Raw genomic sequence first — 15,281 nt, forward strand, 5'->3', positions numbered from 1 at the left:
CGAATATTTCTAATGAGCAGCTGGTTGGAAAACCACTGTTCCAGTTGGCGACGGCCTCTGCTCAGCATTCACCAGGTAAAGCACCCCATGTGAATGAAGCCCCCAAAATCACTCCCTGTTATGGCCTCAACTGTCTCCTTCAAAACTTATATGCTGAAGTCCTATATTCCAGTACCTCCGAATATAACCATTTTTGAAGATAAGACCCTTAAAAAGGTGATTGAGTTAAAACAAGGTCATTAGGGTGGGCCCTAATTCAATTTGACTGGTGTCCTTCTAAGAGGAAATTTGGACACATAAAGAGACACCAGGGATGCTTAAGCATAGAGGAGAGACCATGTGAGGACACAGCAAGAATGTGGCCACATGCAAGTCAAGGAGAGAGGCCTTGGGAGAGACTAAACCTGCCAACGTTTTGGTGTCATACTTCTATCCTTCAGAACTGTGAGAAAATAAATATCTGTTGTTTAAGCCACTCAGTCTGTGGTACGTAGTCATGGCAGCCCTAGCAAGCTAACACTTTAGAACAAAAGCCAAAGGAGAGGGCTCACCTCAGGGACAGGTAGGGGCTGTTGTTAACCTGACAATAAAAGGCCAAAATGAGAGGAAATAAGCATTTATTTGATATCAAAAAAGAATAGCTATTTGTGACACACTGATCCAGGCAAAAGCCCAAATAGAGTTCCAATTAGGAGACTAAGGCAGTGGGTATTTATGAAAAACTAAAGGCATTTCTGTTGGTACAGATAACATAACATAGTGAGGCTAATTCTAAACATTTTAATTTTCAGTCCCGTTTTCATAATATTTGCTTTCTTGTTATCCTGCAAACAGTTCTTTGGACACATGTTGCCAAAGTTTATTTTGTCCAATTTTAATGTTCCAGAGGTTTGTGGCATAAGACGTGCAAGGCAGTTCCTCTGGCATGGCATTTCTGACTCTATTTTAAAGTGGCTCCATTTATATGATTTTTTTTACACTGTGCAAGTGACTCCTGGCCACAGACATGCCCGTCCACACTGATTTTCCAGGAAGCAGCCTTCTCCTCCTTTGGACTATTTCCTGAGACCACAGCTGGTAGGGGCCCTCCTTCAACTCCCTTCCTGGCCCCAACTCCTTTTCTTTCTCTCTTAGACTGTGAAGGACAGAACTCTGAGGGCAGAAAGAGTTTCATTTTCATACCATCCCAGATCTAAGGGGAAATATCTATGTTTAATTCACTACTATAGCTAAGAAAAAGAAGAAAAACAATATGTAGTTGTATAACAGAAGAGTCGGAATATTAATCACCTGACATACAAAAAGGCCTTAAAATGTTAAGTTATAAAGACGCGGAAGGCATAAGTTCAACTTTGTTGCAGATGCTGGAAAGGTTTCCATGGAGAAGGATAAGATGTTGTCTGCAGACTGGATAGAGAGAAGAAAAACTTATCAGAAGGAATTTAGGGCTGTAGCCAGTAAAGAAATAGAGAGAGGTCTAGAAAGTGTGTTAGGGAGTGTGTTATTCCTTAGTTTTCTCTACCTCCAGGAGCCGCCACAAAATAAACCTTGGGCATGGTGATTCTCTGGAGCCTGGGAGAGGGATGTCCACTTCTGACTTCATCGAAGCCTGTGGCCAAAGGGGCTGCCTCCGACCAGCCAACATCAGAATACTTCTGGACACATGGTAGGCCCAGGAAATTACCTGTTCCTACCTTCTCACCTATGGTCAGCTCCAGAGCCAAAGGAGCCCAAAAAGTGCTGTGGTCAAGGAGGCAGGTCCTTGACCTTGGTGTTGTCTCTGGGACCCAAGGTCATGATAGTGAGGGTGATCCATGGTCAGCTTGATTATCCACCAACAGGTGGGCACCTCAGACCATTTAAGAATTTTGTACCCAGGAGAAGTTAAGGTGTGCAGGACCGGGGAGCTGGTACCTCCTTATATGCAGACCAAAGCTGCGTGGAAAGTAGATTCTACTTTATGCTATGGCCCAGAGAAGTACACCTGTTCGAGAGAGCACTAATCAAACCAGCCTCTGTCTTTTTCTCCATCTCTGGTGGTGATCAAGGCTATCTCATTGTTCTCACAAACTTTTCCCTCTCCCCCCGCCCCGCCCCGTCTGCCTAGGAGAGATTTATCTCAAGAGACTGGGGCTTTTGTAACCAGTATCAGTGCCTTTGGCTCCCTCTTTCTACTCTCAGTTTTGATTATCACTGGAATAAGAAATCGCAAAGGAATGATCTCCGAGCTTAAATGCAAGGGTGGGGCAGAAAGGGACCAAAATGCAAGGGAATAAGACACATTAAAAAATTCAGTAACTGATACGTGGTTCAATAGTGTAGCGATTAGTACGTCTGTTTTACATGCAGAAGGTCCTGGGTTCGTGCCCCAGTGGAGCCACGGTCCATGGTCTATGGCCATGCCACCCTGAACAAGCTCGAAGTCTGATCTTGGAAGCTAAGCAGGGTCAGACCTGGTTAGTCCTTGGATGGGAGACCACCTAGGAAGACCAGGTGCTGTAGGCATAAATAATAATAATTAAAAAAAAATAAATTCAGTAACTAATGACCTCCATCACCTACTTACCAAAGCAGGGAGATATTAGTTTCCAGAACATACCTAGATGACAAATTTTGGTGACTCACATTAGCCCCAGCTCCTTCAGACACAAGAAGGTGGTGGGGGGCAATAGAGGGAGGCTCCAACTCTAATGGGTACCCCCAAGGGAAAAAAAACTGGAGAACTGGTCCCAGCAAAGTGTTCTAATGGGTAAGGTGAATTAATCAAGCTTGGTAGCGAACCAGCCTTTGGGGAAATTATGTCTTTACCAGGTGGACTAAGGCAAAAACTCCAAGTTACAGATGAATCACGCCAAGGAGAAAAAACTCTAAATTACATCTAACACTAAAATCTTGAAATCAGATGTGACTCTTTCTTTGGCAATTGAGAATGGATTTCGGTCAGCCTTTGAATAAATACTTTATTTTGTATAAGTTTTTATTAATTCAAAAACAAAACAAAATATAACACTTGGGATATAAGTTGACACAAGAGCACAAATCCATTGTGTAAACAATGGATTCAGGTATAGCACATTGTGCCTTGAAAACTACTCTTCAATTACAAGTCATACCTATGCAGAGTTCAAAATCAAGTCAAACAACACAGAAGATTTTTCATCAGTTGCAATCTCCCTCGTGCCCCATACAGTTAGTTACCCGTCTCCATTCCCAAAATAAACTGCTCTTAAGAATTTCTTATGTGCCCTTCAGTGCATATTCTCCACATCTACATTCTTCTTCCTTAACTTTTTATATAAATAGGTGTGTATTGTTTACATACACATACACTTGAACATTGAAACTGTGTTTTATTAACATCATTTTAATGAACGATTTTAACTTGGATAGGGAGAAATTGATTAGGGAGTTTGATGATTATTACCGTGTGCTTGCAAATGTTTAAAAGCAAACAGGAATGCATCTTCTGAAGAGTGTGGAAAAATACTACGAAAAGAGGCATGAGATGCTTCATTAGCACAAAGGCCTGGGCACCTCAAACTCAAAAGTCAAAGCAACTTGTGGATAAATGTCAGAGTAATGTAGGGAGAAGGGAAGAGAACTAAAGTGTTAAATCAATCGAGAGTCAGAAGCTGCAATATGCTCGTCAGCCCAGCAGAGAGACCACCAGGACACCTGCAGAACAAAGGAAGATTTCTGCTGGGACTGCTAACAACCCATTTCCCACACCCATGAAGGGGAAACAGGAAAAACAAGAGTCTTTAAGTGGCTGTCCTACACAAAATAAAATTGTTCATTCCCTATGGCTAAAAACAAGGGGAACCTATGGATTAAAGGCTGGGAACTGCCAGCAGGCCGTTCAAGCTACATATTCTTACCTTTTCACTATACCTACTCTCCCCCTTCCTCACTGTAGCTCCACATCAAAGGAAAATGGGTAAACAAAGTCTTTAAACTGTAACTCACAGGAACTAAAGAAAGGTAAATAAACTTGTATCCCCAACTCGGGACTTTTTTCCTTGTCTGGCTTTTTGTCTTTGCTTTCTCTAGTCTTTGTTTTTCCCCTTCTTTAACCCATTTCTCATGTAGGAAAAAAAACCTGCAGCTTGCTGCCAGTGTTAATTTAATTTTACATAAACACACTCTTTGAGGCTGAAGCAAATCTCACTGGTTTTCAACGTGAAAATAAAATATAAAAACTGTTCTTGGAGCTATTTCTAAACAGAATTTGTCTCTAATCCTAATGTGACAGAAATGTATATAATGATCAGTATTTAATCCTCTTTTTTTGTGTAGTAAATTTCAAAGCATGGAACAACGCAAAGCAGAACATAGAATTTGACATTTTCAGCCACCGAGAATTACTGTATTTTGTAAATGGAAATACCACTACTAAAAACAGAATGCTATAAATTTGTTTCCAAAGACTATTGCTATACCAGAGTGATACAAAAATAATAATAAAAGCGAGACATTTCACGGCAAACTTTGGGGGTAAGGTTAGGACCGTAATCTGCGAGTTATCTCAGAGTAAATGTTGCAGCCACCTTCAGCAAGTGTTCTCGAGGAAAACGGGAAATGGGGTAATAAATTTTCCTTTTAACTCTAACTTTGGTATGTGTTTGATTTCTTTCTACACTCTCCGCCAAGAATCCTCTTCTCTCTCAGTGCAGGGCTTGGTCTCTCCTCACTCGGGGGAATTTGCCCTGTCCTGCCTCAGGAGGCAGAACATATCTGTATTTTCTGGTTGAGTATTTCTATTGGAAAAGATTCTGTGGGGGATTAAAAATAATTTCCCTTTTCCCCTTCTAAGTTCTTCTGGCTAATCTAATAATCAAATTGACATGAAACAGATCAACAGGAGAAAATAAACAAATTTATTATGTATGTATATACAGGGGTTCTCTAAGAATATAGGACTCAATCAGGCAGTGGAGGCTTAGATGTCGGATAAAGCAGAGGGAGACAGGAGTCTGGGACTCTAAAGGGAAAGTAGGCAGTTGATGGGTAGATAAGAAGGAGCAAATATTTGGTAAACAAATTCTTGCTGGGCCACCCAGAAACAATGGGAACACACAGAGGGGAGTCTAGCAAACAGACTTTGCTAGAGTCCTCCCTGTCTGCTACACTCAGTTCATATTCTGATGCTAAAGTGATAGTTCTCTTCCTTTAAGGAAGTTTTTCTATATGAATTCCTTTAGGCAGGTAACGGGGGATGTTCGAATGTTCTTTCTGGGTCTTTCATTTCTTAAAAATAATCAGCTTAAAATAATCAATATCCCCAAAAGGCATATTTTTGGGGTTGCACACTCTGCTCCCTCTCAATTTTAAGGCTTTTCCAGAGGTAGTTCAATGCCATTAGGTGCCATGTATACCCTCAAGAATTACTGAGGCTCTTACACTAGATGCCAAACACAGCAAAATGAGGAGGCAAAACTATTCAGATCAGGATAGTTCACAGGATAGAAATGATCTAGTGTTGTTTTTTGTTTTCAAAATGAAAGCAGTAAGACCTAGACTGCCTTCCATTTACCTGACCTTCCCTTTTTGGGAGAAATTTGGCCTCAACTTGGATTTCATGGTTATGGTATTGCTCCATCCCCAAAGGTCAACAAAATAAAGTCTATACTGAGACCTCCTAGGAATGAGACTTCCTAGTACTCTGAGACTACACTATCTGACCAAAAGGTTGGTCATCAATGCATCCTTCCAATTGATTTATGACCTGGAGGGAGAACTGTGGATGGAAAATTGGGTTCTATGGAAAGTAACCTCACAGGGTGATCTGATTATAAATTCTAACTGGGCAGGACATAGGGGGTAGTCACGCTTCAGGCATATAACTTCTTTTGTTAAAGGCTTAACTTTGCCTCAGGCAAGCCCTATCCATTTTTTCCGCGTATCTAACACACCTTTAAAATAAACTGTAACCACTCTCAAGAGAGCACAGAATCTTGTTAACAATCCTGTAATACAATGCCTGCCTGGCTTTCTCCCAGCTCATGTAATCTTCCTTAGTTTCTTCTTTAATTTCAAATGCATAAAAGAAGTTGCATAAACTGTTATTCTTGGGAGCATTTGAGATCTTGCTCCTCCGCGCATGTCATCAGTTTGGCTCAAATAAACTCTTATAAAAAAAAAAATTTTTTTTAATGAGTCACTGAAAACCTCACCAGGAGCAGGAAACATTGTTGGGGATAACATCAATAACAACAAATAATGTTTATTTAGCACTATAAGCCAGGCACTGGGATTGGAATGTGCTATATCTTCTATTTAGTTTAATCAAAATCAAGAGAGGGTGTGTATATATTATTACTATATTCATAGTAGAGTTTTGTGGGTTTGTTTTGTTTTGTTTTGTTTTGAATACAGAGATGTTAAAAATCTTGCTCAAGATCACACAATAAATAGCATCCGAGATCTGAACCTAGGCAGTGGGACTGATGTCCTGAGCTCTTAATCCCTTACGTGCATCTCTCTTTGACCAAAGTCTCGAGTGCTACATTCTGCCAGATATGATGTCAAGTTCTGGGTCACAGAGGTAAATGATAACTACCTTCCTGGATTGCTATGACTATTAAATAAAATAATGTATGGAAAAGGCTTTAGAGGGGGTTATTTTGTGAGGTTTTTAATTCTTTTTTTGTTTTTAGTCCCCTCCACAAGTTTGATATCGAACATTGTATAAGTTTAAGGTTCTCAATATAATTATTTGATATATGTATATACTGCAAAATTATTACAATAGGTTTAGTTAACATTTGTTACTTCAGCAAAAGGCTTTGTGCTATTGTGAAAGCCTGCCTTCTAGACAGCCCCCAATGATCCCTGCCTTCTGGTGTTCACATCCTTGGATAGTTCTGTCACAATGAGCAGGACATTGTGGGACGATGGTGTGTGATTTCCAAGATTGGGTCATAAAAGACATTCTGTCTTGTTCTTTTGAATCACCTGCACTAGTGGAAGCCAGTTGGCTGCCATGTTGTGAGAACACTCAGGCAGTCCTATGGAAAGATCTACATGGTGAGGAACTGCGGCCTCCTGCCAACAGCCAAGGAAAAGAGCCATCTTGGAAGAGGATTCTCCAGCTCTGGTCAAGTCTGTCAAATTTTTAGATGAATAAGCCAACATTTTGAGTGTACCTGATGAGACTCTGAGCCAGATGCAATCAGCTAAGCCACAATAACTGTGAATTCAAAAATATATATTGTTGTTTTTAAGCCATTCAGTTTGGGGATAATTTGTTTTGTATCAATAGATCACTTGGTTGTGCTTTTTTATGCTTGGTACTCACTTATTATTATCACATCATTACTATTCTCAGGTTTGGAAGATTTGTTGAAGAAAACATTCAACAAAAGTCTAACGTTCATAGATACAAAGAACTGATGGTTGCCGAATGGGAGGGGGGTTGTTGGGCTGGGTATAAAAGGTGGAGGAATTAAAAAGTACAAAATGGTAGTCACAGGGTTGTAAAATATAGCATAGGGAATACAGTTGATAATATTGTAATAACTATGTATAGTGCCAGGTGGGTACTAGGCTAATCGGGGATCACTTTGTAAATTATGTAAATGTCTAACAACTATGCTGTACACCTGAAACTAATATTAAATAATGGTGAATGTCAACTGTTATTGAAGAAAAAGTTTTAAAGTTTTGTGGCCAACTGTTTTGTCCTCCACCCTCTGAGATCCTGCCTCATCATCTTACATTTAATTCTGCTTGTCCAAATACTGGATCACCTCTCCCTCTCTTCTTCTCTAAGATAATCTCTCTAGCTCTTAAATGCTTGGACCAATACCCTCCTGTAAGAACTCCAAGTTTGTGGCTGAGGAACCCAACACTGAGTTCATGTGATGCTTTGCCTTTGCTCTTCAAGAACGTTCTCATTTTGTATACTTTTCCTTAAATTCCAGAGGTGCTGGTTCCCATTCTGGAAAATATTCCTGTAAGTTGGTTAAGGGGCCCATGGGGAAGGAACTTTTTCCTCTTCCTCCAAGGTGCTGTCAGTTGGTCTAACAATCAAATAGACATGAGACAATCATCAAATTTAATTACATACGTATGGGAACCTCACGTACACGAGACACAGGGAAAATTATATTTATGTATGTGCATGTGTGTGCGTGTCTGAAATATTCTAAACTAAATATGAGGTAAAGAGTGGGCAGAAGGTCATTTGCTGGATAAGAACAGATGCTCAGTAATTAGAAGTTTGCCCTGCCCTATACCTAGGTCATAAAAAGTTATTTCTGGTGACAACTCATCATGGGCAAGGCCCCTGATTTAAATTCTTTAAGGGAAAGGTGGAAGTTTCTCATGAGCCCGCAGGATCTCAACTGCCTTCAGCTCGAAATAGCCCACATACTACAGAAGCACATGTTGAGGTGACTTGGTATGAACCCTCTAAGGAAAAGTCATTCTCACATTGTTACAACCTTACTCCCACGAAAGGATGCCATATATTTAATGGGGGATAAATATTAAACCAATGTTATAAGCCCATATAATCACATTTTACTCAAGAAATTTAAATGTTTTCACTGGCCACTAGTTGAATTCAAGGGGCTAGACCAGGTAGGATGACAGATGAGTTGGTTAAGGCTAAGGCTCTTGCTCACCAGCAGGTGGATGTTCCCTTCAGTGAAATGAAGCCCTACCTCAGTGCGGCCAAAGGCCAGGGATGGAGACACTAGGAGGAATGCTTGATTCTAGAGCCTGGGTGGAGTTAGCAGTGGCAATTATAGGTCACTTAGTATATTCCAGGCCCTGGATGCACCTTGGGTACATTGACCAACTCAATAGTCATAGGCGTTAAGTGGAGATAACAGATGCACCAGACAGAAGAACCAAACAGAAGAAATGATAAATGGTACCATGAACTGCGGCCCAACCTTGTTCAGCCTAGTTTCTGAGCATCATGCACATTCATGCCTTATTTGGTAAGTAACTAGAGATTCCTGAGGTTTAAGTTGGAGAATCAGGTTAACGTAAGAGGACACCAGATGGTTAACATGAAGTTACCTTTATTTCTGACCATTTCTTTACAACCATTCAAACAGGGATAACTCCCACATCTATCTTCAATGCCTGAATCTCCCTCTAGAAACTTAAGATTCATACATCTAACTCTACAGAACACATCTCCTCAAAGAAACCATTAATTCAAGTCAACATTTCCTCCCCTACCCACTGAATCACCTCTCCTTTTCCTGCTAACACAGCATTTGTCTGAAACTGTGGCTGCTGTGTTCCTTTAAGTACTTATGTCTGAGCTTCAGTATCCAAGTGCCTAAAACAAAGCCTATGATTGTGCACCCAGCTAGAAAGATGTATAACAGGGACACAGAATGGGGTCTGGGTCATAGAAGGTTCTGTCACCACAGTCAGGACAGCGGTTGGCACTGAACCAGACCATGCTGGGTCGCCCCAACTCCTGCAGCATCTGCCTCAGCTTGGCGTGCAGCTGGGCAAGTAAGCCCAGGTGGAGGGTGCCACGGACATCCTCGTAGCTCTCCAAGGGGGTAGGGTACAGCACATGGCTCAGGTTTTTCAGCCCGATGGTGTGGCGCAGCAGGTTCTCCAAGACGGCCATGGAGATGGGGTTTCCACAGAAGCTGAAGGTTGTGAGCTGGGAGCAGCGGCTCAGGGCAGGCAGGATGGCGGTGAACTGGGGGTCCATGATCCCGCACTCATCCAAATCGAGGTCCTGGAGTGTGGCGGAGGCTCTTTCTAACAGAATTTGGAGGGGCTCAGAACTTACATTGGTCAGGTTGACCCCGCTGAGACCCAGGTCCTTCAGCTGACTGACATTCAGGTTCTGGGACAAGTGCATCAAGTCGGTTTCCGAAAGCAGGCAGTTAGTGATGGACAGGGTCTCCAAGGGGGTCTTCAGGCACCTGGGGAGAGACAGAGCAGTTAGTTCTGGGGAATGGAGCTGGTGGGCAGGAGGTGAAGATGACCCAGGCCTTAAAGGAAGAGAGACCCATTTCACCAAAACCCAAAGTTTTCTAGATGATGGTCAACCCTCAGGATGCCACCTGGTGAAAAGGAGGCATTCAAGTCAGTACAAGTCTGAGTGGAGTCCTTCCCTCCATCACTTATCTGCTGTGTAACTGGTTCAAGTGAATGAAACCCCACACACACTCTTTGCTCTTCCGTCAAGCAGAGCACATCACACCCCACCTACAAGTATTTTGAGCATAAAGAAAGGTAAAGATGGGAGGTGCTAATAGGGGAGCCTGGCCTGACATCTCAAGCAGGAGAGAAAACCAGCAAGTTTTAGTACGGGGTGATATGGGGTGATATGACCGGAAATGCTTTCAACTCAGGCTTCCTTTTGACCACAGCTTTGACTCCCATCACTTTTATCTCTGTGGCTGATAAGGCTAAGGGAGCAAGTGCAGAAAGGGCTAACCTGGGCAGTCTGGCAATATCTAGTGGCGGCTGCCAGCCTGCAGGGACTAACTTGGATCACTAAATCATCCACATACTATTCCTTTTTACAATTCCTTACTTCAGAAGCCTGCATTTCCCACATATTTCCTTAGCTGGAGCCTAAAAGCAAAGCTTGAGAGACAGGCAGTTTGAGGCAGGATTGAAGGAAGAGGCTCCTGTAGACAAAGTGCTGAGGGCAGAGTTTACAATCTGAGACCTCACATCTGATGAGCTTTCCCCTCATCCCTGCCCTCAACATTCACTTATTTTTCATCATCTTCACTTAGACATCATTTCCTAAGGGGGAGACTTCCCAAAGCCACCCTCATCTTGCCCAAAGCCCCCATTACACAGATTCCTAGCAAGCAATCCCTCTAATAGCATGTCCTAGTTCACACCTCTAACTTTTATCTGAGGGATTATGTGACAGAGGACAAAGCAGCGAACAAGATACTGAGTGGGTGGACCTTCTAGTGACTCATGCACTCTGGCACTGTTGATGGCTGGCACACAAGAGAGGCCCATTATTGCTGATGAAATGAAAAGCGGATTGCTCTAGTCTCCAGAGAAACCTCACCATCCCTCACCTGAGCATCTGGTCCAGGCGACCTTCAAGAAAAGAAATAGAGTCCAAATAGAGCTCCTGGAGGTGGAGCAGGCTGAGGAACTGAGAGGTGAACTGGCTGACATACTGTTGCTCCTGCTCCAGAGTGATATGAGAAGACATGTGGATGTGGGAGAGGAGGAGCCGGTGCAGATTGCCCATCTGGCCCAGGTAAGGAGCAAACTTCTCCATGGTGGACAGTTTCCAGGTGCAATTCACTTCCAAATCCTGGACAGAGTCGAGCTGCACCATTTTCAGGATCTTAATATTTTGAATTGACACTGTGGAGATCTTCAGCTTCTTACAGCGCAGCTGTATCAAACCTTTCCTCTGCCTGACTTTTTTAATGAGGTAAGTGAGGGTCTCATCAGGGGTGCCTGCCTTGAGGCAAAGGTCTATGAATACCTCCAGAGGGGCCAAGGGTGACCTTGGCCCTGTATTTGAATTGTCTACTTTCTGCCTCTTCTGGATTGGCTGGGCCACCTCTGGCTCCCACAGTGGACACATATTGGTCACCTTGTTTCCAGACCACACTGCCCAGAAGTCCTGATGCACATTCTTTTGTAAATCTAGCACTTGCAGTTTCCATCTCCTGCAGGGAAAACAGGAGACAGACCGAGAAGCGTTAATAACAGGGAGTAAGACTACGAATCTAGAAATCTACGCACCTGGACCAGACACCTGATTGTACTTTTACTCCACACCCCAGATATCAGCTGCTCCTTGTACTACTGGAATCCTTCCTGGTCCCCATTTTGGTACCTTTAAGTGCCACCAGGAGGGGGTGAGCGCAAGTTCCTTTAGTCAACTCTGCACCTCAACAACCCCTACATGTCCAGAAGCCTGTTCCCAGAGTGACCCCAGCAATGGCACCAACAGCTCTCTGAGCATACTCACTGACACCATCAGAAGGCTCTAGTTCTCGCTTCGGCCCTGTACCCTCCCTGACTCCAGCTGCATCCACTCAGACCTCCAAGGCCCTATCAGACTGTGAGATCATCCTCACCTGGGGCGAACCTCCTGGGAAAGCAGGAGGTCAAGTCCATCAAGCGCAGCCTGGATGGTCTCATGGTACGGCTGCTGCTCCTTCATCAGGGCTCCGAGAGGGAGGCAGGGGAAGGGCCAGGCCTGCACCATGGCCTTCAAGGTCTTGCTGTGCCTCCCGGCAAAGGCCGCCATGAACAGCGGTGGGAAGAGCTCCACGGGCAGCAACTCGAGAGAGGAAATGGCCAAGTCCTCATCTTTCAGCAGGCTATGACATGCCAGTTCCAGGAGTCTGTCTGGAGCTGGGAGGTTCATCCTGACAAATTTGCTCTGAAACAGACCCTGGGGATACATTCAGGGAATGCGGCGTTGTAGTTAGACCGAGCACAAGAAACCCCATCATGCTTCCACCCTTCAGAGGAACTAGCCGAAGGAGTCCTCAGTTTACCCTGATTCCATTTTCAGCTCGGGGGGCACAAAGCTGCAGCTCTGGCAGCAAGACAATCCCTGGCTGCATTCCATATCTATCCACTGCCGCATTTAATTCTAACCCCACTCTGGAGTAGGAGGAGCCTAACACCTGACCACACCCCTTTCTAGGAAGTCTCTGGTTATCCTCAAGGACTGAAAACAACTGGAATAAGAATCACATGACCCAGCACAGCCTCTTTTTAAGCTCCAAAGAAAAACTCAGATGGGAAAGATAAAAAATACAAACCTTAAAAGTAGCTTAACCACATTATATAACACGTGGAAGCTGGAGATTTTATTTCTTGTTTCTTCTATGAATATATTAGAATAACCCCTTTGTTCAAGAGAACAAAGAGGTCACATGCGGAATAGTCTCCATTCAAAAACATTCTATGAATCTTCTAAGCTTTTAATTAGTAAAGTCACAAAATCATAAATAAATGATATGAACTATAATTACTAGTCATAAACTAAATATTTTAAATGTCATCAATCTACAGCCATGTCACCCTGAACAAGCCCGACCTCATCTGATCTCAGAAGCTAAGCAGGGTCGGGCCTGGTTAGTACTTGGATGGGAGACCACTTAGGAAGACCAGGTGCTGTAGGCATAAAAAAATAAAAGATAAGGGATTGTAAGCTGACAAGGTCTCTGCAATCTGAGAGATCAACCAATGGTCGCCTCACCCAAAAATAAATAAATAAATAAAATGTCAAAAAATTCCAACGAATTAGATTTCTTTTAATTTGAAAATATCTGTTTAGTTAAAAAATATGGGTATCCCCCACTTCTCAAGACAACTGGAATCAAAATGTTTGAGACTAAGGCAAAAGTGCACTTACAGGCAAAAGCAAAGCCTGCTCACTTGTAAGTAAAGGAAAAAACGACAAAAAGAAACCTATTTAATCTTAGTCTGCAGGCCTCTGGAGATCCTAGCTGAGGGCTTTAAGATGGTAGTGAGGGTGTTCAGTTGGTAGTGTCCCCAGCCTGATGCTCCTGACTCCCAGAAGACCTTGGCAGTGACTCATGCCTCAGCCTCTGGTCCCTCCTCTGGCTTCTCAGAAGAAATTATAGCCCTTGCTGGCCACACCTTTTTTCAGATTCTAGCTGAAATTTCAACTTCCAACTGAATGCAAATCCTTATTACTGGGTCTCCACCCAATTAACCCTAATTTGGTTTTTTACTTTCTCCATACAAAGAACTGAATAGTATGTCCATTCAAGGAAGAGAAAGAAAAGGAAACCAACCTGGAGGTATGCTTGCTGGGGGAGTTTGGGCCTCATCAAAATTACCCAAATGTTTGAATTAAGCCAGCTTCATGCAGACAGTGGTGTAATCCCAAGAGAAAAAAGAAATAAAAAATAAAATACCTGAATATCAAATAGTCACTTCATTTCCTAAAATTGCAAATCGTATGTATGCCTATTCACAGAGGGACAGAGGCACAACTGAGGGATGGCTGGTGTTCTAGATTCTGAGGGTCAAGGCTTCCCTGATGGAAGTCGGGTCACAATCACTAGTAGTTGTCCAGAAGGGAAAGGTGGGCATATGTAATGGGACCGAGGGAATTACCCAAAACAAGGTAAACGTTTTATTTGCAGAATTCAGTTACATCTGGATAAATGTGAGAACTTACAAGGGGATGGCTGACGGAAACCAGGTGGATCCCTGAAATCCAATGTGAAGAGTTAAGGCCATTTCCTCCCAGAAGGACTAAATCAGCTCAACAAACTGGCTGGAGAAGATTAAATGTAGGAATGTGGGCTGGGGAGAGGCCAGAAGAGAGGTTTATTGACTAAACCTGGGACACGACTTATCTAATTCTGAAAGCCACTGAGGAGTGATGGCTGTGGGCTCTTTGGAATCTTGGAGGCACTGAGAGAAATAAATGTGGACCGAACACATGGATCCTTGTCATCAAGGAGCTGCTACCAGAGGACCTTCTCTTTAGGCTCAGAAATTCTCTTCCACATCCCAGCCTTTCATAGTAAGATCAGGCCCAGGCCTGTTCCAGGAGCCTTGATCCTAAACATGATCATCAAAGGCCCCTTCCCAAGTATATACTGATAACTGATGTTTCCTTAATCCTAGAAAACTGATGCAAATGCGGCTCCAAAAAGACCCTTCAGTCCCCGTCCCTAAGCCTCTGTTACAGAGCACCGTTGGGCACAAAAATAACACTTAGGTTTTTCCTCTCTCCAGATTAAGCACAGTGCATGATCATCAACTCCTTCTTCCTCACAAGATCAGAAGTTGTATTAGGCATTTAAGCATCTGCCAAGTGTTGGGACGTCCCCATGCCATGCTGGATCACACACTGGTTCTTTTGAAGTTTCAAAACACAAAGAACCTCTCCACCCAAAGAACTGTCCTGGTTATTTTTTACCCTCTGTACTGTAATGCCCAAACATTTCTTATTCTGATGGAGAGGGCCCACATGATAGATTATCATAGTGGTGTTGACCAGAAAATTCCAGACTGGTTGATTCTTTCTGGAAGAGGTCGAAACTGCAATTAGATTTGATATTGTCTACTTTTGGTATTGTGGGTTTTTAGCATGACTGATGCCATTTTGGGCCTGTGGTTTTTTTTCCCTTTAACAGACTTCACATGGACCTCAGAAAAACTGGAAAATTGCAGGAATCCAAGCTTGAGCATTTTTATGGGATCCCAGCATCTACGAGATCTGAGGAGGCAAGAGGGACCACTGTCTTCAAATGACCTTGAAACAAAGTATGACCCAAACACTCCCTCATGAGGCAAGGGACACATGCAGA

At 43.1% G+C, this 15,281-nt stretch overlaps 1 protein-coding gene and 1 pseudogene across 1 annotated transcript; one reads left to right on the forward strand and one right to left on the reverse strand.

Moving 5' to 3' along the window:
- Positions 1–9,328: 9,328 nt before the first annotated feature.
- On the reverse strand, positions 9,329–13,787 carry PRAME (preferentially expressed antigen in melanoma). The gene is made up of 4 exons (XM_011384717.1): positions 13,752–13,787; positions 12,054–12,373; positions 11,031–11,639; positions 9,329–9,905 (listed from the first exon to the last, which is right to left on the reverse strand). The coding sequence occupies exons 1-4, from the start codon at positions 13,785–13,787 to the stop codon at positions 9,329–9,331; spliced, it is 1,542 nt and encodes a 513-aa protein (XP_011383019.1).
- LOC111733685 lies at positions 12,995–13,113 on the forward strand (annotated as a pseudogene).
- Positions 13,788–15,281: the final 1,494 nt, after the last annotated feature.

The sequence above is a fragment of the Pteropus vampyrus genome, unplaced genomic scaffold (genome assembly GCF_000151845.1).
Source record: "Pteropus vampyrus isolate Shadow unplaced genomic scaffold, Pvam_2.0 Scaffold618, whole genome shotgun sequence".
NCBI classification, from domain to species: Eukaryota; Metazoa; Chordata; class Mammalia; order Chiroptera; family Pteropodidae; genus Pteropus; species Pteropus vampyrus.

Excerpts from the sequence above, each read along its gene's own strand:
- PRAME (XM_011384717.1), bottom strand. The coding sequence starts at position 13,787 with ATGAGGCCCAAACTCCCCCAGCAAGCATACCTCCAG. Across the intron at positions 12,374-13,751 it reads CCCAGCAAGCATACCTCCAG|GGTCTGTTTCAGAGCAAATT; the intron begins GTTGGTTTCCTT and ends ATGTATCCCCAG. Across the intron at positions 11,640-12,053 it reads TCCCAGGAGGTTCGCCCCAG|GAGATGGAAACTGCAAGTGC; the intron begins GTGAGGATGATC and ends TTTTCCCTGCAG.